The sequence below is a fragment of the Crotalus tigris genome, unplaced genomic scaffold, assembly GCF_016545835.1.
Source record: "Crotalus tigris isolate CLP2741 ecotype Arizona unplaced genomic scaffold, ASM1654583v1 scf7180000018710.371113, whole genome shotgun sequence".
Taxonomy (NCBI): domain Eukaryota; kingdom Metazoa; phylum Chordata; class Lepidosauria; order Squamata; family Viperidae; genus Crotalus; species Crotalus tigris.
In genome coordinates, this window is record NW_024097160.1 from 273,719 (window position 1) to 301,675 (window position 27,957).

At 34.3% G+C, this 27,957-nt stretch overlaps 1 protein-coding gene across 2 annotated transcripts in view; it reads left to right on the plus strand.

Moving 5' to 3' along the window:
* The window catches only part of FBN2 (fibrillin 2), a 130,460-nt gene that overhangs the window by 60,767 nt on the left and 41,736 nt on the right, over nt 1–27,957 (plus strand). Inside the window, exons 20-32 of one of the 2 annotated variants that reach the window (XM_039355639.1) lie at nt 2,655–2,774; nt 4,691–4,828; nt 7,486–7,536; nt 9,889–10,014; nt 11,716–11,943; nt 14,057–14,182; nt 16,930–17,058; nt 18,213–18,338; nt 22,380–22,505; nt 22,877–22,999; nt 24,434–24,559; nt 25,431–25,556; nt 26,738–26,860. In XM_039355639.1, the coding sequence (XP_039211573.1) occupies nt 2,655–2,774; nt 4,691–4,828; nt 7,486–7,536; nt 9,889–10,014; nt 11,716–11,943; nt 14,057–14,182; nt 16,930–17,058; nt 18,213–18,338; nt 22,380–22,505; nt 22,877–22,999; nt 24,434–24,559; nt 25,431–25,556; nt 26,738–26,860 (1,668 nt within the window). The remainder of the gene's footprint in view (nt 1–2,654; nt 2,775–4,690; nt 4,829–7,485; nt 7,537–9,888; nt 10,015–11,715; nt 11,944–14,056; nt 14,183–16,929; nt 17,059–18,212; nt 18,339–22,379; nt 22,506–22,876; nt 23,000–24,433; nt 24,560–25,430; nt 25,557–26,737; nt 26,861–27,957) is intronic. The other variant, XM_039355641.1, reaches the window with a different exon arrangement.

Consider the following 27,957-nt stretch of genomic DNA (forward strand, 5'->3'; position numbering starts at 1 on the left):
CCTCAAGAAGAAAATAACACAAGTTACTTTTATAGAAGAAGAAAATTCAGCTAAACTAAGTTTTTAATGTTTTAGAAATTACAGTGGAAAATAGGTTTTTTATAATCTTGATAATCTTTTTTTTTCTTTAACGTTTTATTAAGTAATAAATTCTCCCAAAACCTGTTCTAAGCAAAGTTAAATCCAGATGATTGTAAACTCCTATAAGAGTATTAAAATATTGAATAATCTGGGTTTAAATCTATGAGAAGTAGAAATGAAAGTTGTCATAATTTTTTTTTATTTTAAATAATGTTAATTAGTTCTTATTTAATCTGATGAAGCAAATATTTAAAATATTCAAGGGCACATTAAAACAAAGAAAATAAGAGTATTGAAAAATGCAACAGTATAATCCAAACCATATAAGAATAGGACTTGTCTTAATAGGTTTGTATACTATTGCCCTTAGTAAATAATAATAATGGTAGCTGTATTTGGAACACATACATCCTGCAATGATACTTCTAACCATCAGACATCAACATCTGCCTATCCCAGGCCCTTGGGAAGGACTCAATTCATCCATAAAAGCGGCAAATAGCAATAGCACTTCGACTTATATATTGCTCCATAGTGTTTACAAATAGTGTACCCAACAATATTGGTACTCAAATCCAGTCCAAACATTTGGCTGACTGTGATGAACCATAATTTATCAAATTTATATGCCACCCAAGTCCCAGCATATCTGAGTTTAGAAATCATTTAAAACTTTAAAACAAGAAACCTCACAAAACAAAAATAGTACAAAGATGGCAGAGATCACATATCTAATGCCAGGTCTTCAGGGCCCTTCAAAACTCCAGTAGGGTGGGACTACTTGAATGTTGGGGGAATCTCATTCCAGACAGCAAGTGCTACTACAAGAAGGCATGCTTCTAGCACCCAATAGATGGCATTATTTAACTGAATGAACCTGGAGTATGCAAACTCTACTACCTTGAATCAGGCAGGCAGATATTATGTGAGACGGGTCCCTCAAGTAACCAGGCTCTATGCAATTGTAGGCCTTTGAAGGTAGCAACCAGCATCTCTAATGGCACCTAGAAGCAAACTGGCATCCAGTGCAATTTGCAAAAAAGAGGTGTTATATGGGCATATAGAGACACGTCCATCACTGTCCATGCAACTGCATTCTGGACCAGTTGAAGCTTACAAGTGGTCTTCAAGGGTAGACTCATTAGAGTGCTTTTTAGTAGTTGAGCTGTAAGGTGACCAGGACATGAGTGTCTGGAAGGTCCCCCAATCTAGGGCACAACTGATGAAACTGCAAAAGTCTTGTCTGACCACCCTTGAATAGGAAAGTGCTAAAGATGAAATATTCCTAGATCTGGGTGGTTCTAACACCATCAGACAGTTGAGCTTGATAGGTTTACTATAATTAATAATATGTCTAGAAATATAAAATTATAAAAACATAGACATTTACAGTTCACTTAAACTGGACATATTTTAAAAGGGCAAATTTTCTCCACACCCCTGACAATCTTTTAAATTTATGAGAGTTTCTAAACACTAAATGTGTGTGAAGTTAGCAGAAGAGAAAGGAAGAAGGAGAAGACTGAAAAAACCTCTATTCATTTGGCACCAAAAAAAGGCTACTTGGCCAAAGTCACAAGACTCACTTTCTAATTATTAGATGTGACCACAGGATATAAATACAGATTCCCCATTTCCACCTACCCTCTTGAGAAATTTGCCAACATTATACTATATAATTTACATTTAGATTAGGTAAAATTGAAAGTTTTCAGCATCTTATCCAAGTTGATACTTCTCCAGATTGAATTGCTGATAGAATTTAGGGATGGACAGATGGACAGATTCTGGTTGTGTTAATGTCTGGTGCATTAAATCATAAATTGGTTGTATTCCATTTTCTTTGTAATTTAAGGTATATTAAAATATTCTGAACTCAAAATGGTAGTTTCAAGAATTTTAAACTCAGAAATCCCCCTCCTCCATAGTCTAGAATTTCATACAAGCTCAAGATAAAATGGGATGGGATCAAGCAGTTAAAAGCAGTGGGAGGTGCTTTGTATATTTCTTCCTCTGGCTATTAGGCCATTGGGGACTCAAAACATTGTGGAAAAAAATAAAAGAGAATGTGAAAAAGTAAATATAAATTACTGCCATCTCCCCCCCCCCTCCTCTTATAGAGTATTATTTTCCAAACTGTGGCTGAGTGAGTGGAGTCACAACACAATTACATTTAGTTTATATAGTTTTTTAAAATACCTTAAAGCTTTATGGAGCCATAAATGAAAAAAACAATTTTTTGGACATATTGCTGCATAGACCATGCTGCTTCCATTAAAAAGTATTCTTGATTTCTCACAAGACAGTTATTCTGGAAAAACTGTTTCAGCTGAAATTCTTATATATTTCTAGGTTATTTGAGGTAACCAATTAATTATCACTTACAAAATTATGCAGGCACTGTTATCTGCCTGCCATACATTCTCTGCATTACAGACATTTAACTCTTTTCTTAAATCAGTGAACACATTTTCCAGACATTCTGGCATAATGTGGTTCATGGCAAGATTCATACATTATAATATTTTCCAGAAACATACAGTAAGTCTGACCTGTTTCCTTCTGGATTATAGATATAAACGAATGTGAAAGTAGTCCTTGTGTGAATGGTGCTTGCAGGAACAATCTTGGGTCTTTCATCTGTGAATGTTTATCTGGCAGCAAACTAGACTCTACGGGCTTCATTTGTATTGGTGAGTATAATGGTTTCTTTTTTAAAAAAATATGAATTGTTTAATTTGTGTTTAGACAATAGTCCTTAAAAGAGAAAAGAAGAGTATATGGTAATATCCAAGAAATAATATAGATGAACAGTAGCATATAGACAACATCTTACCTGGTGTCTGTCTGTCTGTCTGTCTGTCTGACTGTCTATATCTAGCTATCTAGCTATCTATCTATAATATTTTATTGATTTTCTATTTTTACAATCAAGTGCCTAATTAACGTGATGACTGGGTTCATTAGTAATTTCATGGTACATGCAAGCTTCTTCATACTTAATCCAATATTACACCCTCCAATACATCCTCTCTTCATCTGGTAATAGACATTTTTCCACACTAAGCAAATACATTTCTTATTGTTGTAAATAAATGTACAATTGCCTATCAACATTTGTTATATTTTTCTAAAGGTATCAGTAATGTCAGTTTAAATATTTTTAACCAAATTGCATTTACATTCATTATCCATTTATTCAATCTATATCCTATTTTCACTTTTTTCAGTTCTAATTCCCTTCTAGTAATAAATATTTTTCCACGCTAAGCAAATACGATTCTTATTATTGTAAGTAAATATAGAATTGCCTATCGATATTTATTATATTTTTCTAAAAATGTCAATAATGTCAGTTTAAAATAGCCTTTCTAACCAAAACATATCTTAACTGCATTTGCATTCAATATCCATTTATTCAGTCTACATCTTGTTTTCGCTTTTTACAATTTTAATTTCCTATCCATGTTCAAAATATCCCAATCATTTATAATTTCAAAACAAGTTATATTTGGGTAACCAAAAGTTTCCCCTATTCAAAATTCTTAATATATTTTCTTTCCTTTTTTATACCAAGATATGATATTCTGATTACAAATCCTATCTATCTAATTATAGTAATATTTCTATTTCTAACAATCTATTCTTAACCATATTCAAACATTGAATTGATAATGTAATATTCCCTCTAACAGGTCAAAGCTTCTGTTTCTTTTAGTCTTACTCTAGCTTTCTTCCTTTGCCAACTAAATTTCCAAGTCAGTACATTTGGATCATCAAATAGTTCTTCCTCTATTTTTGTATATATTATTTGAGACAAGAGAATCAATTTAGTTAAGGTATTTTTGGAAGAATCGGCCCGTTGATATTTATTAAATAGCCTCCCTCCTTCTCCAATTACCCACAGTTCTATTGACAGCTTTCTCTTCCATTCCATCAGGTCTCCTTCCTTATCGTCTAGTAAGTTCTGAGACTTTGATTTGTAGAATGTCTGCTCCATTTCCAATATTCTCATTGTGTCTTCTAAGTCTTCATTTATCTGAGTCTGGTCACAATTTTCTTTCTTCAGATCCTCAATGTTTATGTCAGCATTTTCTATTTTTCCTTCTGTTTCCTGAGTTGCTGGTTCCTTCTCTGTGTTTATTTTCTGGGTTTGTGAGATTAAAATTAAAAAACAATGTTCTTTTATCTCCTTTGTGTTTCTTTGAAACTCATCACGAGCTAAAGCGATTGTTTCTTGTATTGACCTTGCCCTGGTGTCAAAGGCATAAAGGCATTTTTTATATTCTCCCATTATAATCTATATTCTGTGTTCTAATTGGGAGAGAGGGAGATGTTTTTGTAATTATGCTGAAAAAGAAAAGAAGGAAAAAATAGTAAAGGAAAGAGGGATTTCAAAAGAGAAATTTCTAGATGTATTTTGTCAAATGTTTTTTGGTATATAAATCATTGCCTCATTTATAGCAATACTATAACAGCAAAATTTGACAAGCCAGTTTGAAAGGCTCTAGCAGTAAATTTCTACATGATCAGCAGTTATTTTGTTATAATGAATATGCTTTACCACAGAAGAATTAGGAAGGCCTTATTGTGTTTTAATTTACTGTAGATAGTCTGAAAGGAACATGCTGGCTGAACATCCAAGATAATCGCTGTGAAGTAAACCTTAATGGAGCTACTCTGAAATCAGAATGCTGTGCTACTCTGGGAGCTGCATGGGGTAGCCCTTGTGAGCGTTGCGAATTTGGTATGATTTCTACTTCATGATGTTCTCTAAATCACATACATACATAGTCTAATTAGACTTCAGCTTCAGTAGAACATGTATACCACACAGTTTACTTGGTGTTAAAAGTATTGAAATTTTAATAGTATTAATTATTCCTGTTATTTTTTTGTTTTATTATTTTAATGTGCACTAGTTTTAATGTTTGTAGGCTACCCAAAGTCATCTCTGATGCAATAGGTAGCACATAAATTTAATAAACTTATTTATATGTAAGAGTATGATGGAATACTTTCAGTTTGCCTACATTTTTAAACATATAATTCTAATTTTTAGATTTTTTCGTAGATTGAAGCAAACTTTTTATTTATCTTTCTTTGAATATTGTAATGTAGTTCTCAATTAAAATAAAAGTAGTCCTCAACTTATGACCATAATTGAGCTTGGAATTGTGGTTGTAAGTGAAGGCATTGTGTGACTGGACTTGATTTTTTTTTTTTTTTTTAACATCCTTTGGAGTGGTTGTTAAGCAAACACTGCTGTTCTTAAGTGAATCAAGTTTCCCTTATGGCCATTTTTTTACTGGTAACCAGAAGTAAATGCTAGAAACAAAAAAAGCTATAAACCTGCCAATCACATAAACGTAACTACGGGACACTGCAGATGGCCATAAAGATAAGCCAGTTGCCAAGTTCCCAATATATGATTATGTGACCGAGGCAGGGGTAATCATAATAATTCAAAAATGGGTCTTAAGTAACCTGGGGGTATCCTTTGTAATTTTCAATAGTTGTTAAGTAACCAGTCGTACGTTGAAGACTATCTATAGTTTTTATGTGTTGATATTTTTTTATTTCAGGTGCATTTATGCTGCTTTAATCATTCTAATTTTTGACAGCTTACAGTAAGTCCTTGACTTATGACTGTAATTGAGACCAGAATCATAGTATTAAGTCATTGTGGTTGTTAGGTAGGTCACTACATTTTTTTTGTAGTGCTCATTAATCAAACATAATAAAGCAAATCCATTTTACCCAATGGGCCTTTTTTTGCTGGAAACCAGAAGTAAACACCTGAAATTTGCAAAAATAAATTAAAAGATCACAGTCATGTGATCACAGGACACTGCAAATGACTATAAATGTGATCCAGTTGCCAAGGACCCAAATGAAATCACAGGACTCTGGGGGAGTGTGCAGCCATTGTAACTTTGAAATTAGTCTGTAAGTAGTTTTTGGAGAGGTCTGTCATAACTTTGAATGGTCACTAAGTGACTTGTCATAAGTCGAGGACTATCTGTAGTACAGCAATATAAAAATGTCCCTCACTCTGTAGTCCCAAATGCTTTTCTAAAATGCTGTGTTTTTGGCAGCTTTTTGAGTATCAGGAGTAAAGCTACAGGTCTTATTTCTGATGTTTGGGTGTTCCTGAAAAGTTTTTTTCTTCAAATTCTTTCCACCATATCTCATTGGATATGGTGAATGTCAGCAAGCTTTCTTCAGACTTGCCTTTGGCGGGCAGATTGTATCTGAGTAAATGGTCTCGCAGGTAACCAAGTCTTAAGGCACTTGTATGTTGAACCAATTTATAGCCAAAAAAATGTCTCCTTTACAGGGGTTTATGGATATACTAAAGCTGGTGTCCCCAACCCCCGGTCCGTGGACTGGTACTGGGCCACAGCATGCTAGCAGCCGATCCACACAAACAAGCAAAGTCCCATCCATGGGATGCAGACAGCCCACAAAACCACACACTCTCCGGTCTGCAGAAAACCCTTTCTCCACAGGAATGGTCCCTTGTGCCCAAAAGGTTGTGAACCTCTGTACTAAAGAGTCCCACTTGACCTTCATGCATTCGCAGTTATACATTTACATTTTCAGAGTAGCCTTCAGACCCACATAGTGTATGAAGTGGGAGAGGTGATAAGATCATGAGTGACCATTGCCAGAACTTGTGTGTGTGTGTGTGTGTGTGTGTGTGTGTGTGTTTGTATGTATACAAAAATTTGCATTCAAAGGAAAAATGGCATTTTTCAATCATTTCGTAAATCAAAAACATCCTCCTAACATTGTACAGCAGCTGCAGCTGCATGATCCTGATAAAAGTTGCAGCTGCTTGAAGGAGATATTGACACATGATGCATAAACCACCCATGTGCTCTAGAGGATATTATTATATCATAAATATATATATGTTATATATTTATAAATTTAATAAATATTTTTTCTCTTCTAATCTGAAGTCCTACCTAATCTGGATATGCACAGGTATGCATGTACAAACACCCATACTTATAAAAGTGTGTTTTTGTAAAGTTATAATCAGATGTATATATTAGGGGAAAATACTGAGTATACTTCCAGTTTTTCTTTTGAAATGGGAGAAATGGGATAATAAGTAAATACATGCAAATCTGTCATAGATTTATTAATATATATTTAATTAATAGAGCATGAAATATTTTGTTACTAGGGTAGTGGGATTTACAATATCAGTCTTATTTTCTACTATTCCAACAATCACTCTCTAAGTACATTTTTCCTTAATATAGCTGGTAGCAAATTTCCCCCTTTTTAAAACTGTGCTTTTATCCTCTTCTAAATTAACTTGTGTAATTGTGTGTGTGTGTGTGTGTGTGTGTGTGTATTTCTCTAAATGTTTCTTCTTTTTTCTTACAGATACTGCCTGCCCTAGAGGATTTGCAAGAGTCAAAGGTGTTTCTTGTGAAGGTAAGCTTGTTAGCTGTTTGAGTTATTTTAACTAACAAAATAAAATGAAAGTATTTTATATGATCCATATTGCTGTTGAAATCTATTTATTGTTCTCCAATGAACACTATCTTTTATTTTAGAATAATACTATTACAAACTTTCCTTTGAATTGATTTCAACTCCTTCAGGTTCCAAATATTTTCTGGCAACAGAATAGAAATGGTTCTTTTGGGAGTATTTTCCAACTTTCCAATCTAGCCTAGAGCTATGGTATTTTTTGGTTGTATCCCACTTAATTATGGACCAGATGAAATCCTGCTTAATTTTTGAGATCAGCCATGGTTGGCTACGTCCTGCTGCTTTACTAAAGAAGTCATGATGGCTTATTCAAGCACACCCATGAAGTTTTCTTGTTAGCAATATGGAAGTGCATAGTATTGTTTTCTTCCAGTTTACTTTTTGGAAGTAATAAAGCTATTTTCCCTCTTAATTGTTTCCATTGTAGAAAGCTCTTTGTTTTGGAAGAGGTGGAAGGACTTAAGGCAATAATACCATTACAGCGAATGTATTTATTTAGTTATGTGTTTGTTTATTGAAGAAATTGTATATTATTCTATCCCAAGTCTTTGAGTGCTAAAAGCATTAAAGCATACAATAAAGCAACTAAATCAAATTATTAAACTAGGTAGTTAAATAAATATAAAAATAAAAATATTCTCTAAAACTAGTCTCAGGCAGCCACAAACATTCAGTTAAACAGAACCTTTTAAATCACTTTCTGAAAGGTCAGTGAATAAATGTCAATTGTACTTCTGGGCAAGCTGTTCCATAGCGATATATGGAGAGTAAGTCCATTGGCTCTGGATCTACTCTCCATATTTCTTGTAAGGTCAGAACCTGAATCATCCCTTAAAGAATTGCAGAGTAGAATAGAATTGTTCTATACAAAGGAGATGGTTCTAACAGTAACCAGGAATTAAGGCTTTATAGTGCTATCCTATCACTTTGAATTGCCCTCAGAATTCTGCTTTACCCACAAAACTGGTTTTAACCTGCGAATGCAGTCATTACCTGTCAGCAAGGGAGCAACTGCCTTCTTTATTGTTTGTACTTTCTGAATGACCTTTAAAGGCAGAATGTTGTAACATTCTAATATGAAGGTGTAAGGCGAAAAGTCACTGTTGCAAAAATTTCTTGTTGTAAAAAGAGCCACAAGCGACACACCAGCCAAAGTTGGTCAAAGGACCCCCTCCCTATCCATGGCTTTCACCTTTTGATCAACTGTCCAGACCTCTTCTTTCAGGTAGGGGACCAGATCTTTTAAATGACTGCCATTAAAAAAAAAAACCTATGTTAGCTACCTATTCTTAGGGTTAAGAAATATTTCCTAAGTGTATATAATCAAATTCTTTGCAATTCAAAAGTTATATAAAAAATCCTGATTTTAGCTGCAGTCTATAGAAAACAAAAAACTATGAATCCAACAAAATTCTAGGTTTAATCTCAACAGATATATGCACAATCACCTCTCATTTTTTTTAAAAAAAATAAGCCAGTTCAATTTTGACTAAATATTCAGAATAAAGTTTCACTGCTCAGTACCCTTATTTGTACTTTCCTTTTCTTCTTTCAAAAAAATATAGCCGCATAAATAAAGTGTAACTTGTTTGTAGGAAAGATACAGGTAGTCGTCGACTTACAACAGTTCATTTAGTAACCGTTCAAAGTTACAACAGCATTGAAAATAGTGACTTACAACCATTTTTCACAGTTACAACCTTTCCAGCATCCCCATGATCATGTGATCAAACTTCAGAGTTTGGCAACTGGTTCATATTTATGACCGTTGATGTGTTCCAAGATCATATGATCCCCTTTTGTAACCTTCTGACAAGCAAAGTCATGGGGAATCCATATTGAGCAGAGGTGGCGCACTTTAGTTGACTGTGTTCAGCAGGTCAGCGGTTCAAATCTCACCGGCTCAAGGTTGACTCAGCCTTCCATCCTTCTGGGGTAGGTAAAATGAGGACCCAGATTGTTGGGGGCAATGTAAATATATATATACATTGCTTACTGGTGTACACCGCTTAGAGAGTGCTTGCACTTAAAGCGGTATATAAGTCTCATAAATAAATACATAAATATTCACTTAACAATCAGGTTACTGACTAATCAGCTGCAGTGATTCATTTAACAACTGGCAAAAAAAGTCATAAAATGATGCAAAACTCACTTAAAAGTTTCACTTAATGACAAAAATTTTGGGTTCAGTTGTCTTAAGTCGAGGAGTACCTGTACTATCTTATATTTCTGATATACAGTATGGGTATAAGAGTAGATAGTAAACTCGCTTTTATATCTATCTATCAGATGTAAATGAGTGTGAAGTTTTTCCAGGGGTGTGTCCCAATGGGCGGTGCATCAACAGCAGAGGCTCTTTTCACTGTGAGTGTCCCAGCAGTCTGACATTGGATGGAACTGGCAGGGTGTGTTTAGGTGAGTATTCAAGATATTTCCCTTAAGCTTCTATCTACCTACATAAGCCACTACAAGTTACGCAGTGAAAAAGATCCTCAACTTTTATCACTCACGCACGTTAGCCTTTTTCAGTCTGTTATCATCCAAATGCCGTAGAGCTGCAAATCTCAGAATCTTAGATGTCTTTGTTAACTGAAGAAAAATGAGATAGAGCAGGTATTTTTTTGCATTTATTGTGCACATGTTCAGGTTTAACTTCAGATTCAGATTGGCTAAAGACAAGAATTACACATGCTAGAAGTATGTGCAAACAAACATACACACACACATACATGCATACTTAACATTCACATATATTGATCATACTTATTGGAAAGGAAATCTGTTAATAAATGGACGTTGCTTCCACCAAAGACCTCTTCTCAATATCATAGAAAGACAGAAATGCTCAGGGAAAAATATGCAATAGCCTCTGTTTTGTTTTTACTGGTTCATTTGCAGATGTACTTTCCACCCACTTCTTAGAATTTCACATTATATTTGTACTTGTTAAATGCCAGCATTTTGTAAACATATTGAATTAATTTTAAAAAACAACTACATGACAATAAAATAAAAAACACGGCTATGTTTCTCTCACCACAAAATAACATATATAACTTTTCTAATGCTGTAACAAAATAGAAATATATTCGGAGTAGATAATACACCTAAAATTACTTCTAAAAAGATAGCCCTCTGCAGGTCTATCTTGTCAGGGTGAAGAAAGCAGCATGGCAATGTTACAACTGCAGGTTCTGCTCCTTTTGTATATGCGTGCAATGTTATAATGCATATACAAAAAGTCAGGTCTTACAACATAAATCTACCATGCTGTTTTCATAATTCTGCCCCCTTGTGTATATGCTGCTTTGTAGTAAATTCTACAATATTGAGAATACTTTTTTAAAGAAGTATTTAACAGTCTCCTATAATTTATTATTATTTTTAATCCATAAGAAAGACTTCCATATTTTTGAATTCATATTTAATTTGAATTAATTATAATTAATATTTATTAGATTTGACTTAAGTATAATTGGAAATCTTTCATATTTATCTTTCATTTTAATTTTCATATCTGCTCACATAATGAGTGTCATATATACCCGTTATGTCAGTGGTTCTCAACCTTTTTAATGCCATGACCTCCAACCGGTCGTAAGTTGAGGACTAAACCAGTTGTAAGTCGAGGACTAAACCGGTCATAAGTCGAGGACTACCCAACTGGTCGTAAGTCAAGGACTTTCCCTGCCCGGGAGCACTGCGCATGCATGGTGCCGCCCCCTGCGCCGGCCGAGGCGTAGCTGGCAAGCGGCAGAGACAGAGCAGGCCAACCACCAGCTGGGCCAACAGCTGGCCCAGCCCAAGGGAGGTAAGGCACCTGCTGGAAAAGGGGAAAAAATGGCGAACAGCCTTGCTTGGCGACCCCCGTGAAATGGTCAATCAACCCCAAATGGGATCGCGACCCATAGGTTGAGAACCGCTGCGTTATGTGAATGTGCATGCTGATTAACATTTTCTTACTTTTAACTGGCAGTAAACTAATCAACACATTTGAATATAGTTTTAATGTTCCCAATGGACCACAGGGGTTGGAGACCCTTGGCTTACCTCATATACAAATAAATACAGCAGAAACACTTCCACATGTGATGATGCTTTTAATGACACATGTAGATATCCGAATGGAGCAGTGTTATCTGAGATGGGATGAAGATGACTGTGTTCAACCTGTACCTGGAAAATTCCGTATGGACACATGTTGCTGTGCTATAGGTGCTGCTTGGGGTTCAGATTGCGAGGAATGCTCCAAGCCAGGCACAAAAGAATATGAAGACTTATGCCCCAGAGGTCCAGGCTTCTCCAACCGTGGGGACATTTTAACTGGAAGGCCATTTTACAAAGGTAAGGTATAATTTTCAGACAAACCTTATGTGCTTCATTAATATTTTTTTTAATTCCATTAACAAGGACTCATAATCTACCAACTATAGGTAGTTCTCAACTTACAACAGTTCATTTAGCGACCATTCAAAGTTAAAGCAGCACTTATGACCATTGCAGCATCCCCATAGTCATTTGATCAAAATTCAGATGCTTGGCAGCTGACTCATATTTATGATGGTTGCATTGTCCTGGGTTTATATGATCTTCTTTTGCAACCTTCTGACAAGCAAAGTCAGTGGAGAAGCCAGATTTACTTAACAACCGTGTTACTAACTTAACAACTGCAATGATTCACTTAACAACTCTGGCAAGAAAAGTCATGAAATGGGGCAAAACTCACTTAACAAATGTCTTACTTAACACAGAAATGTTGGTCTCAGTTGTGGTCGTAAGTTGAGAACTACCTGTATAATTTTAACAAATAACTTTTGATAAAAAATGAAGTCCCTTTATGAGATACACAATTGTTGAAACAATCAACGTAGGCCCAGTCTCTTCCTTCCTTTGCTATGCTTGGAGGATCTTCTCCAAAACATATGAAATATTATATGCCGTACATGATGCAATTATTCAAGCAAAAACAAATAAGCATTTTCTTTTGTCTTTTCTCTTCTTTTGAAGCAGCTACAAAGGATTGTGAATTTGGTGAGGAATGAAAGTTCTTTCCCCTAGAGATATTTTCCGCTCAAAATCATATTCCAAAACCATACATTTTCTCTCTCAAATGAGAAATAGCTGAGAAAAGTGTTTTTGACTGGGAAAATGGTTAGAGAAGAAACATTTAAGCACAGCATTCCTAACAGATGTTTTTTGTTACAGTTGTCAGGAAACTACTAAATACATCTGCCTTATAAGGTCTAGTTTTACCATTGTGTAATTGAAAGGCGACTGTGGGAAGTACCACTGTATCCAGGATGACAAAAGGTTCTTTCAAAAGTTGTGAAATATAGAAGTGTTATATAGTCCTATACATACATGGCGTTCAGTAGCACTTATCCAAGTCTTTATGTATTGAATTGCAGCTAAAGATATTTTGTTCAATTTAGTATTTTTATCTCTGGGTTTTTGAATCAGATATAATCATAAATACAATAATATTTCTTTATACAGTTAACTGAATTATTGAGCCTAATTTTCTGTGAAGGAATGAGATTATTTGGAATAAACGTTTATAATTCCCAGACTACTGTCTGAATAATTAGGGGGCCCTCTTAGAAATGCAAGATTTGGCCATGTAACCTTAATCTTTCCCTTTGTCCTTTATTCTTTTCCAGGCAGCATTTTCAGACACTGTTTGCCATGGCTCTCTTTCTACAACTGAGAGGTCAAAATCATTTATTTGGCCTCTGTACCTAAAGCAGCCAATTGAGAGCTCTCCACTCAAATCTAGTGCTTTAATCATTAAACCAAGCTGCCTTTCCTTAGGATTTTGTTTGTTTTTGTTTTCTTTTGTTTTTGCATTTTACTAATCTTAACTCCTGCTGACTATGTGGACAAGCATGTGCAATTTTCTAGGCAATATTTTGAGAAATGGTTTTTTTGTACAAAAACATCCCTTCTGTATGCAGGATGTTATTACTTTAATGATGACTTCACAAACTTGCTTGGTAATTTAATGATTTAATTGCCCACATCAGTTTTTGAATATGAATATACCTGAGACTCATATCTTCAAAACTATTTTATCAGAATAAATCTATATCTTTTGTTATTTAATCTAAGTGATACATTATTAACTGCTAATCACAAAGAAGCACAATTCCTAATTTTAAACAATGATCTCTTCCTTGCTCATCATATTAAAGCAAAAATGAAAGAGTTTACTGTGCACTTTGAGGAAGTATGGTTTCATAACCAATTCCCAGTGGTCTGAATTTTCTTTGGATAATTATTTTGTGATGAAAAGATCTACAAAAATGAATACAAGGCATCCAAATGAATGGAAACATTAAAACCATTAATCACTTATTTATAACAATCCAGATGTATTCCTTTGGTTTATGAGTATATTTTTCTATTTGATAAATAACCTCTTGTAGCCATAAAGTATGCATTTATTTTCTTGTTGCAGATATAAATGAATGTAAAATGTTCTCTGGCTTGTGCACAAATGGCAAATGTAGAAATACAATTGGAAGCTTCAAATGTAGATGTAACAATGGATTTGCACTTGATATGGAAGAGAGAAATTGTACAGGTAAATTTGAGGTGGGATTACATTGTTTTATCAGTTAAGAGACTTTTATTGCTATCATTAGATTCTCACTGCCGGTCATATCCAGAGATCTTGTAATAAGTAAAGTTTGAAAAGTGTTGATGTCAACCTCTAATCTTCATTAGAAAACTAAAACATTGTTTTTATCAACATTCCTACAATCTAAATTTAGATGGTATGTAATTTTGAACAATTAGATAACCAGATAGTAAAGATTTGAGTAGTTTTGCTCCGCCTTCCATTTTTCTACTAAAACTAATAAATTTTTGTACATTTTTCATTTTAAAAATATTTTGAAAAATATTTACGCACTGGCCTGTCTACACTAAGATCTATACTGTGTGAATTCGATGTTTGTAAGTAAGATTGTGCATGCTTTGAAAATGATTCAGAAGTGTTTGGACCTCTCGTGTAAACAACTGTTTGCTATTCATTAAAGCAGGATAACTTTTCAGGCTCCTGTGAGAGTATACTGCTTTAAAAATGGAAAAGTTGGGCTACTTTAATGAAAAGCAGAAAAAAAATTCTTCCAAATCATTTCAGCCTTGGAGATAAAAGAGCTAAATACTTCCCAATAGTTACTAGCCCCTAGCCCTCAGGCCTTCTTGCTCTGTCTTCTCTTTGCAGGTATTGTTAATTCTTTGCTCTTCAAGGAGAACTGTTAATGAGAGAACATACAAAATAACAAATTTTTCTTCAGTTTTTTTGTCTTTGATAGATTATATTAATATGAAGCATGCCTATAGAAGATATTTATCTCACTTTATTTTATCACATAATGCCACAATTTAAAAATGCTAAACCCACATTTTGCACTGTGGTCCTAGATCACCACATTTTAACACTAATATAGTCTGTGTGTCTTTAAAAATACAGATCTCATATTTTTTAATGTAAGGAGAAAAGCATAGGTAAGACTCTTGTTAACAGTAGAATGCTTAGAAAGATTTCTTAAAATATAGTTGTACCACTGTATTTAAAATAACAGTACTAATGGAAAAAAATGGAAAACTTTCACAGAGGCAAGAGAAAAGGCAAGTTATTTAAATTATCATCAACTGGCTAAGTTGTTTAAATATGGCTTCAACCTTTCTAAATAAATCACTGTTCAACATTGTTCTGAAAGGAGAAATAATTCTTTAACTTCTAAAAGAATCTGAGATTTAGTTAGTGGCTTTATACATCTGTGAAGAATAGTTGGTTGCATTGTGGGTGGCTGCACATTTAAAGTGAAAAGAAGTTTGTTCTGGAACGATGGAAATTAAATCACCAGAGTAATGTAAAATGTGTGTGGCAAGACATGTAAATCAAGGTTTTCTTGGTATTAATATTGCTGTAGTAGTTATTTCCTTGTTTATATGATTGTTTTCCTTGTTTTTATAAAGATTGCATTCATAAAAATGTTCCTGCCAAACTTAATTTAAAGTTTGGAAAGAAAAAGTTATCCTGAATTCTTACACCCTATCACATATCAGGAGGAGTTCCTATTCCTCTGAGATAAAGTCACCATTAGGGAAGCAAGGCCAGTTTCCCAGTCCAGTTAAATAAAAAAAAAGAGCCCACATTATACTCATGCTATTATATTATATTCAACATATTTTCCTTCCTTTCTTTTCTCTCATAATGTGTAGTGAGGGATTTGAATGTCAGCTGAGTAAGTCAGGAAGAGGCCTTGTATGCTGTTCAAGAGAGACCTCCTGACTGCTCTTTTCTTTGTGTCAGAACCATGCATAAGTTATTTTTTCCTCCTGTTCTGCCTGCTAGATTGGGAACAGTATACTTGAAACCTTCCTTCAGTTATAGAATTTAGATTGGCTCGTCTCACTTCCTTTCTAGTCCAGCCAATTTGAGAAGAAACTGTGTGCCTGCCCTCCTCTACATTCATTAGTAAGGGTGGGCAAGCTTTCTGCCATTTTTTCTGTGGTTTGAAGCAGAAAAGAAAATGCAGCAAAAGAAGGCTTATCGGTTGCCATACTTGACAGTCAACTATCTGGAGATCACAGAGCAATGTGAAAGCGGTGCATTTCAATATCAATCAATCAATAAGGCCTTTGGTTTTCCTCCTGACAGTATCTGTCTGTCTGTCTAACCATCCATCCACCCACCCACCCATCCAGAGCAAGTTATAAAATTAACATGCATATTACAGATATGATAGACAGCACCAAAAAGTTTATGAATATCAATATACAAATATACTGTATATAGTTCTGGTTGTGGTTATTGTAAATTCAAATGCTAATTAACATTAACAGGGCCTCCAGAATGAACACTAGCTCATGTTACCTGTTTCCAGATTCAGAATGTACTCTAAGTATAAAGGTGGATGGCATAGCATAGATTTAGACAACCTTTACTGCAGACTCCATGATATATCTATTTGGGATACTTGTGGTATTATTTTCCACAGTGCAAACAGTATCCTAGAAGCCCAATAAGGTTAACTTCTACCCACCTATAAGAATAGGTCATTTGCTTATAAATAATTCCAGGAGAAAGATGGAGAAGTTTGAGAAGAATGAAAAGGAATAAAGAATGATTGGTTGTCAATAATTGTAGAAATTACTGGTTATAGCAGTGCATCATTTCATTATATAAATATCACCTTCTTGTTTCAGTCATCATTCTTCCAATCAGTTTCAATAATTAAGTTAGTTCTTTGGAGAACTAACTTATTTGATGCTTGTGTTATAATAATATATTGTTTCCTTTTTTTATTCTGGAACTAGATATTGATGAATGCCGTATCTCACCCGATCTTTGTGGAAGTGGCACTTGTGTCAACACTCCAGGAAGTTTTGAGTGCGAATGCTTTGAGGGCTATGAAAGTGGATTTATGATGATGAAAAACTGTATGGGTGAGTGGTGGAGTTTTTGTGCAGTTTTTTTCCAGCTTCAAATTCTCCACATGTGTTGGACTGAGAATTCTTACAATTGGGGTACAACAATTTTATATATTATGTTATCTTACGTTACGTTACGTTATGTTATGTTACATGGGTCCCCCACTCTTCGGCCATGGTCTACTATCAAGTCTTCAGCCATTCGGAATTGGGCCGTGGAAGTGGTGGGCAAGCACATGCGCCTGCATCCCCACTTCTGCAAGCAGAGGCCAAGCATATGCGCTTGCACTCCATTTGTGCTTGTGGTGGGTGCATATGCCTACCACACAAATGGAGCTGCACGCACATGTGCCCACCCCTCATGCAGATCCATTCCCTCTTTTTGCCTGCCGGTCCGCAAAGCCAAAAAGGTTGGGGAACTCGTTATGTTATGTTATGTTATGTTATGTTATGTTATATACTTGTTAGATTTTATATGTATTTTAAACCTGATTACCATTTAATTATTTCAGTTTGCTTTAGTGATATGTGCTATTTTTATTTTGCATTTTTATTTGATGATTTGGTATACTACTCAGAGAAATGGTATCCCATAATAGTACAAAGTAAACTGTTATGGGATTAATGTAATCTGAATGTAATCATAAAACTCTTTCTCTTTCAGAACAACTAGCAATCCATTAAACTAAATAGTGGTCTATCTACAGAAAAAGATTTTTCAGGAATAGCAAAAGTTCACATACCACTTGTGAAAAACACGTGGGCCTTAGCATCTATTTTGCTGCTTATAATCTAAACAAATCTCTAAAAAAGGTGGTACACGATCCTTTTGTATATATTAGAATATATAAAAGAACCTCAGAAATAGCAGTAAAGGAAATCTCAGCATATTGGATTTTAAAAGTCTAAATAGGATTTTGTAAGCATCAAATTACCCATATTCCTGTAATATCATTATTCTGTTGCTTTGCATGTACACTGAGAGCTTCTGCACTGGAGACAAATTCCTTGTGTGTTTAATCATACTTGGCCAAATAAAGTATTCTATTATTATTATAAAATGTAGATGAGATAAATTGTTATTGTTTTTATAAACAGGTCTTAGAATGTAACCATTTCTTGTTGCTTCCCTTTATTGGCAATTAACGTGTCCTTTAAAATCTTTTCAGACATAGATGAGTGTGAACGTAACCCCCTTCTTTGTAGAGGTGGGAAATGCTTGAATACTGAAGGAAGCTTTCAGTGTGACTGTCCTCTTGGGCATGAATTATCTTCATCACGTGAAGAATGTGTGGGTAGGTTTCATGCATTTATGAATAAATTATTTTGTGAATAAATAACCTATGATGTTGCAATAGCATTTGTCCATAAATGTGTCCACTAATGCATTAAAAATTGTTTTGCCTGGAACATTTGGATTACCTATATACCCATCATACTGTTTCCTTTTAGGGAAAGCAGTGTTACGCAAATTTCAGAACAGAAGAAACAAATAAACAAAAGAAAATAAAAGCAAGATATAAAAGAAAAGAAAATTAACTAAATCTAACTTACACCAACACCATTCATATAATTTTCAATACTTTTCTATCCTTAATGCTTCCACCAAATCCACCACTGAGGACTGTAAAGCACTGTGAAGCAGTATATAATCTATATATAAAATACCAAAGCACTTAGACTTATATATTGCTTCACAGTGCTTTACAGCCCTCTCTAAGCAGTTTACAGAGTCAGCATATTGTCCCCAACAATCTGGGTCCTCATTTTACCAACCTTAGAAGGATGGAAGGCTGAGTCAACATTCAGCCAGTGAAACTCAAACAGTATTGTGGAATTAGCCTGCAATACTGCTTTCTAACCATTGTGCCACCATGGCTAATATATTTATAATAAATATACTAAAGAAAAGTGAATGAGTTAAGAGTTAGTAATTCTTAACTCATTTATTTTTCTTTAATATATTTGTTTTGTGATTATAGTTCAGTGTAATTTACGCCAGCAGTAGTTGTTAAACCCACCATCCAGTTACAACTGATGAAGCTTATTGGATGAGAAGGGAAATGTCTTCTTCCTCCTCCTCAAGGAAAAAACAATCCAGTTGCCTTTTGAAAAGCACCTTTGAGATAAGCATTCCATTTACTCTCATACATTCTTTACTTTCATATTGTACTGCTTTTACCCCATTCATTAACCAACCTTCAGCTCCATATTGTTCTATAATTTAGGCTTTTCATCCTGTCTTAAATCTAGAAAAATATAATTTTTTTTCTTAAATAATTAATGACAATTTTCCTAAATCAGTTGTGTATAATTGTATTTAAATAAACATTTTACAATGACCTGCTGAAAAGCACAATCATATACATATAAAGTACATCTGCCCAGTATAGTGGTTCATTGCAATTCCAAAGTTTAGTCTGGTCATTCCTTGTATATTTAATCACAGTTCTGTCCCAACTTCTTTCCAGTTACAATTAAAAATATAACATGTAGTTTTTACATTCATTCCTATGTTTTTCTTTTAAATCTTTGTTCCATCATCAATCAGAATGCATCCTCAAAAACAAATGCATTGTTATAGTCATTGCATAAACAAACTGCATCCATATTTTAGCACCTCTAGAGTTATGCCAACTACACTTGCAACATTTTTACATCCGTTCTCATCATCTTATTCTCAGACAGTAATACATAAAGGATATCAGATTTCTGACTACCTGTTCATCTATTGTAGCTTCTTTGTCAATGGGATAACTGAAAATAGAACAGAACATGAACAAATTTAATGTGGTGGGAGAAACAGCAAAAGTAAGATAAAATGCACAAAAGTCATGGTTGGTATATACAGAATAATTCTGAAAAAAAATGCCAACTCATTCTAAGCTCCCTTTCCTCCCAGATCTGTGACACCCCCCTCCAAAAAAAATCATATGCAACTATTCTCTTCCTACTTTATCGAATGGCCTTGTCACCTTTTGTCTACTCTCTTCTCTTGTTTCTACCCATCTATTCATGTCCCCCCAAAATAATAACTTGTCTCTGAAACTGCATTTGTTCAGAATGTTACACAACTTTTTTCACCAAACTCATCCTTCCTATTTCCATTAGCACCTTTCTGCGGTGACAACTTGCATGTGTCACAAATGTATGACTTCCTGCTTTTATATTAATCCAAAACAAAAATAATATCAAGCATATTTTTCATGGTTTTAACCATTTCATTATAATGAAACTTAGGTCTGTATTCAGTACTTTAATTATGCAAGATCAGACCACTTTCCTTGATATCTGTTACAGCTTTCCCCTTTCTCTTCCTTTCACTTTTTGAATTAGATATATGAAATTCTTCACATTTACTGAGAAATCACTCTGAATAATCAGCCTTGAAGATACATGTAAATTTTGGTAACATTAAGCTATTAATACTTAGTTAATGTTTGATAACATTGTCAAGATCATGGCATCCGGCCCTCTCAATTCCTGGCAAATAGATGGGGAAGAAATGGAGGTAGTGACAGATTTTATCTTCCTGTGCTCCAAGATCACCACAGATGGGGACTGCAGCCAAGAAATTAAAAAATGCTTGTTCCTGGGGAGGAAAGCTATGGCAAATCTAGACAGCATACTAAAAAGCAGAGACATCACCTGCCAACAAAAGTACGTATAGTCAAGGCCATGGTTGCAATGTATGGATGTGAAAGTTGGATCATAAGAAAGGCTGAACGCAAAAAAAATGAGGCCTTTGAACTATGGTGCTGGAGAAGACTCCAAGTCCCCTGGACTGCAAGGCGATCAAACCGGTCAGTTCTAGAGGAGATCAACCCTGACTGCCCTTTAGAAGACCAGATCCTGAAGTTGAAACTCAAATTCTTTGGCCACTTAATGAGAAGGAAGGACTCACTGGAGAAGAGCCTAATGCTGGGAAAGACTGAGGGCAATAGAAGAAGGGGACGACAGAGAATGAGGTGGCTGGATGGAGTCACTAAAGCAGTAGGTGTGAGCTTAAATGGACTCCAGAAGATGGTAGACGACAGGAAGGCCTGGAAAAATGTTGTCCATGGGGTTGCGGTGGGTCGGACACAACTTCGCAACTAATAACAACAACACATTAATAAATATAAAGGAGCACTTGCATTTTTCCCTATGGAAAGGCTGGATAATAGCTATGTCAGATATATGCAAAACTAACTGCATAAGTGTTTTTCAAATTTCTAAGAAATAATGTGCAACTAGTACTAGAAGACCCTGAAATTCTCTGACCAAAATCATTAAATTTCCCAACATAAACAGGAATTTAGTGTCAGTTTGTTTATTTTTTATTGAGCAGACATTAACAAACAGAGTGACTTTAATTAGAACATGGAGGTAGGGTTCATATCACTGGATTGAGAAGATAATTTATACAAGGATTAGCCTCAATTTTATTTTTTAAAATGATGACATATTAAGGAGGGTGATAGATATTCAAATTGGGAGGGAATTGGAAAAGGAAAACAGACATTGTTTTCTAAACATTTGCTAGAAAAGCTTGCAATATGGGTGAACATTTACTAATTGGAGCCAAGGACAATTTGCGTATCACTGTATATGATCCCATAAACATTGTTAAAGATGACAACACTGCAAATAAGGGGCATTTATTTATTAAACAAATCTATTGCCCATGTACAAAAAGAAGTTGTAGGTGGCAAACAAAATGAAAAAAAGTTCTGATTTCTCCACTTTGAAAACTATAATTAGTTTACTTTTAAGATAATTCACATTAAAGTAAGGTACAGTAATGTATAGATTTCTTTTTCATTCATTACCTTAACACATGTTTAATTTGGGGGAAAAGGTACTTGTTGCTTCTGTTGTTTTTTTTGAGTACTTAAGATGATTTTTATTTTCATTCATATTCTTGAAGTGCTGTATGTTTATTATTTTCTGGTTTTCTTAGCCAACATGAGTTACAGAAGATGGAATAAAAACATTTAAACTATTAAATAGATTGTGCAAATCTTTGCTGTGCTAAATGTCTGTCTTTTTCAGTAGACAATAAAGAGACTCCAAGTCTGAATCTGCCACTGACTAATTGCTTTCCTATGGTTGGATGTTGTAAAATGCAGTGTCTGTGTATCTGTGCATATGTTATGTATATAGGGTCTGGAATTTGCATTATATCAATAATGTGATTGTTATTTTTCTATGACTGTAATATTAGCATTCTCATAACAAAGCATAAAAGAATTGGCCCTTAGATGTTGAAAAGTTTAAGGTTAACTTCATAGATTTTTGCCCATTGAAACCCTGAAAATAGACAAGAACTGAAGCAAGCAAATTTTCTTTTTCAGATATCAATGAATGTTCTCTTAGCAATAACTTATGTAGAAATGGGAAATGTGTGAATGTGATTGGAATGTATCAGTGTTCCTGTAATCCTGGGTACCAAGCAACTCCAGATAAGCAAGGCTGCATCGGTGAGTACTAGAAATTTTAACACCTGTCAGTTTTATAATACTTTTTTAAATGTGTTCTTTTCAGAATTTAAACTTCATAAAAAATAAAATGTAGCTTCCAGATCTATAAGGGTGTCCCACCCTGAGTACACCTCAATACAAAAACTGCACTGTTACTTTTGTTAATTGAGCTATATTTTACATTCTAATTTTAGTTTTGTTTGATAAGTTATATCACAAAATATTGACAGAATTGACTCCTAAAAGTGCTTCTGTTGATAGAGATAGGGAAGAAATGTGAAAATTGGGGAATAAAAATGCAGCTATTAAAAACAAAAAAAGTGATGCTTTATAAGATACCTATCTCATCTGTCCCAAATACACTCTCCTAGATATTGATGAGTGCATGATTATGAACGGAGGCTGTGACACTCACTGCAGTAATTCAGAAGGCAGCTATGAATGTAGTTGCAGTGATGGATATGCTCTAATGCCAGATATGAGGAGTTGTGCAGGTAAGATAATGAAATTTACCTTTATTTCTTATACTGCATCCACCAAACAATGAGAAAATGTCAATAGAGTTCTATAGTAAAGAGGCTTAGAGAACGAATTGTGAACGATCAAAGTTAGAGCCAGGGTGATGCAGTGGTAAAGATATTGGACTAGGAATGGGTAGATGCAGGTTCTAACCCACCCTAAATTGTAGAATTTCAGTGAATCACTCTCTTACAGCCCAACTACCTTACAGGGCAATTGTTCCGGAGGAAAATTGGAGGAGGGAATGCTATATACATTAGCTTGAGCACCTAATTGAAAAAGGGAAGTATAAATCAAATAAATAATGGTCATTTATGAGATTAATATTAAGCTTATATATTCTGTCATCAAGTATAACCTTGATGTGCAGCCCGATTCTTTCAGTAAATTCCTTATTCCTTTAGGCTGGTACACTAGGATTTTAGCTTCAACAGTAAAATTAGTTTGAATTGATTCTAACAAATACATGGTTCCACTAAATTACAACAAAGGAGCACTATAAGTCTATATACACTAAATATCAGGTTAAAAAAATAAAAATACAGAAAGGAAATACAATCTTTATAAGTCCAAGACTCATATGTATAGTATCAAATGGTGCTTTAAAAAAACATGAGTAGATCTCTTTCCGTCTGTCTGTCTTTCTCTTAAAACCTGTAAATTAGGAAAGATTTTAAACTTCTGAAAAGGAAAAGTTGCTTAATATCTAAGGTAATAGTTTCCTCACAAATTTCAGTCTGAGCAATAGCATTATTCATTTTCAACAAAATACTCATAAGGGAGTCAGAAAAATGTATTGAAATATCAGGGAAAATCAAGTCAGGAATGAAACTAGGCCATGGGTTAAGTGCATACGCAGCCACAGCTTCAGCTGCTTTTATCAAAATGACATGCACATAACATAAAAATACATATATAGAAAGGTACGATTTTGGCATGGTTCTTCTGGATTAGTGATTGCTTCATAAAAGGAACAAGGGAAGTATTTTTACAGTGTAAGAATCACTCCAGGTTAGCATAGCAAGATCTGGGCAAAGGATTTCAGATCCCTAAATATTAGAATAAAATAGAGATGATGGCAAGTAAGAATTTTACAGTAGTCCAAGGGAATGAGTAAATCCTATGGCAAAGTCACTATGCAGAAATGGAGGCGAGGCAGCAAATTGAGGAAATCAAATATGCCTGGAAACAAGGGAATTTGAGGTATTTTAATACAGGTAAAGACTACAAAATGTTGACATTCTACTACTATGCTGAAAAAAAAAACTGTGTGCCCAGATGAGTATTTCATAGCTGATATAATGATACATCTGAACATTTTTTTCAATTTTATTACTGTGAAAAAGACTATGAAATTTATTAGGCAAATGAAAGATCAAATGTGATGATATTGAGTTTTTTTTTTCCAGATATTGATGAATGTGACAGTAACCCAGATATCTGTGATGGTGGACAGTGCATTAACATTCCAGGAGAATATCGTTGTCTTTGTTATGATGGATTCATGGCTTCTGTTGACATGAAAATATGCATTGGTATGTAAAATAGTTACAGATTTCAGAGGTTCCCTTTTATAAGTTAATGTTATAAAATAGTAACATACAAATAGGGGAAATGAATTAGGTTTTTTTTTCTGTACTTAAATGTAGTTTTAGTTAAGATAGAGATTTGTTTTCAGTTTGTGAAAATGCTGGGAATATAATATATCAACTTCGTACCTATGATATTCTAATAAACTAATTATGGACGGAAAGATGGCATATATGTTAAGTTGATTCATTGCTGGTCTGAATTTTTTTGAATGGTTCCTCATCAAATTGAATCAAATAAAGTTTCCCGTTCTCATGAAGTAATAGTTACAATGCTGTATTGCTCATACTCCATTTGACAGAGTGTTGTTCAGATGCCAAATTTAAAAAAGATTCAAAGAAACTATATAAGTTTAGAGCAGTAGAATTTTGGTCATCATGTTTAGCCTTGAGGTATGATGTATGATAGTACTTTTCAGGTAACTAAAGGGTTGTCAACAGAAAAGCTTGTCTCAATCATCATCCCAGAGAGGAAAACACAGAATAAAGGTCTTAAGGCAGTATGTGGATACATATTTAGAAAATCATCCAAACAATAAGGTCAATGGCCAATAAGAATGGAAGTTGATCAGGTTCCTTTCTCCAGATGTATTCAAGCAGAGACTGGACAGTCATCTGTTGGGGATATTTTAATTTGAATCCCTGTAGTAAGCAGGAGAATGGACTCATTGGTTTAAATGTCTTCTTCCTATTCTATAATTCTGCATGAGATTGTATGCTTAAGTAATTTATAACCATTCTTTATTAAATGCTTTTGCTAATTAAGCTCTATTAAATGTTAGTTAAAATATAGAAGACATTTTACTTTTTTATACAGATGTGAATGAATGTGATCTAAATTCAAACATTTGCATGTTTGGAGAATGTGAGAACACCAAAGGATCCTTCATTTGCCATTGCCAGCTGGGTTATTCTGTCAAGAAGGGAACCACAGGATGCACAGGTATGATACTACAATACTATTTTAAAAAAACAAAGAAACTTAGATTTGTCTCTGTAGAGAGGTTCTGAACATTTTTCATTGTTACTGATTTGGGCTTCCTTCTCATGCTACTAAAAAAAGGGGGATTCAGTAGATAAGTGGTGGCTATCAGGTGGAAGAGGATATGCTGATGAGCCATAGTGTGAGCATAACTGATGCCAGATGGGGGAGGGTGCACAAGTGGCTTGTGCAGTGCCATGTGATTGGGCCGGGGTGGTGAGTAATGCTGGGGGGATGCAAGCGACTTGCTGGAGTGACTTACGTCCTTCCCTGCCAGCTTCTCCATTCACTTTTCTTGTAGGAAGCTAGCAGGGAAAAATCATAAATTCAGTCACATCACAGTGAGATGCTGAAACTTTTATAAGTGTGAGCCAACTGCCAAGCATCCAGATTGTAACTTTGAAGAGTCACTAATGATTGGTCATTAACTGATGACTTATGTAGCTGAATTTGAAATCCCAGCAACTGAAATTTCTGCACTTTGTTTTCTTTAAAAGCAAATGTATGCTCATCAGAAAACTCTTGTAAGGAATTTATTATTTTCACATGCTTGCTTATCACCTATTCTTGCTGTACTTTCCATAGATATGATGACAGCAGTAGAAGTCAGATGAATGTAAAATGCATTCTATGAAATTTGCACATTGGTTTCTTTCTATACCTTTAATTAATCCTTTCTTGCATGTAATTGAAGACACATGATTTTTAGTTAGTTTATTTTGGAGTTTTTTTGTATTTAATTTATTGATACTTTTATTGGAATTAAATTATACCTCTTCTGTCAAAGAAAATGTAACACTGAGAGATGTGGCAGGTTTTCTTTTCATTATTATATTGGTTCCTTTATACATTTTGCTACTTTTCTATGATGAATTGTTTACAATTGCCTATGTCACTGTATTTTTTTCCCTTAGGTTTATGAAACTAATATCCATTATATTTAAATATATATTAAATCCATATGTTATGATTTATAGGAATTGTTTACAGTTATTTTATCAGTTGCAGGGGTTATAATAAAGAAATAATCATGGTTCTTATAGTGTTATGTTAAAGGCATTATCATTATTACCAACCTAGCTAACACTTAACAAGTTAGTTAAAAGTTTCAATATTTTAATGTTTAGCATTTCTGTGTTTAGATGTGGATGAATGTGAAATTGGTGCCCACAACTGTGACATGCATGGTCTGTGTCTCAATGTTCCGGGAAGCTTCAGATGTAGCTGTAAGGAAGGATGGATTGGAGATGGAATTAAGTGTATAGGTGAGTAAAGATAAATTGATATGGTTGTTTGCCACATAAAAAGGCAAATGTAAGTTATGTGTACATTTTAAAATTAATTCTATATGTTGATGAATAAGATAACTAGCTAACTGACACCACAGTAACAGAATCAGTTGTATATCTACTATTGGGAAATGGATCTAAACGAATTTCAACAAATTTCAGATAGAATCTCTCTTCTCCAAATAGGCTAAATCAAATGCTTCCATTTTACATATTGATTGCAGAGCAAACTTTCTAAACTATCATTTAGAACTTTAAATTTATCAGGATCTCCTATTCCAAAAGATAATTTCAGACAATTGCTACAAAAATAATGATCTTCATTGTCAGCTGTAAATTCATTCCCAGTTCCCAATATATGTTAGGCCAGGGGTAGGGAACCTTGGCTCTTTTATGACTTGTGGACTTCAATACCCAGAATTCCTGAACCAGCCATGCTGACTCAGGAATTCTGGGAGTTGAAGTCCATAAGTTATAAATGAGCCAAGGTTCCCTCCCTGTCTTAGGCTGTGTATTTTATACAAAAATTAAATTGTAGCTCTGCGAATTTCAGTAAACCAACCCCATTATCTCCCTACTCCCAAGTTAGGAATCAATTACATCCATCACTTTTCACAGAATCTTCTCTCCAATTTCAGATGTTCTTTTGGTTCCAAATTTTCATGTCCTCACCAATATTTTAAAGTACACCTGTACATTTCACTGTATTTACCTATTCAAATATAACCATTATCCACAAGGTAGTCAGTGAAACTTGCATGATCTCTAGTGTTTCCTGAGAGGGTACCATCTTGTGGGATCCTAACTATTCCCATAATTTACGAAAAGTTTTTATGACCTTTTTAAAAGACCTGATATAGCATTTAATCAATTCATCAATTTTCTGATGTTTCAATAATAAATATTAATCATGATACTATGATTTTGGGTTTTACTGATTAGATTGATTTGTTGATATAGAAATGGCTAGCTCATACCACTATAGAAATGTAAAAAGTTGAGATTCGATGTTAATGCCTTATTCTGCTGTAACAGAGGGAGTCAACACTTTTTCTTTTCTTTGCTCCCCTTTT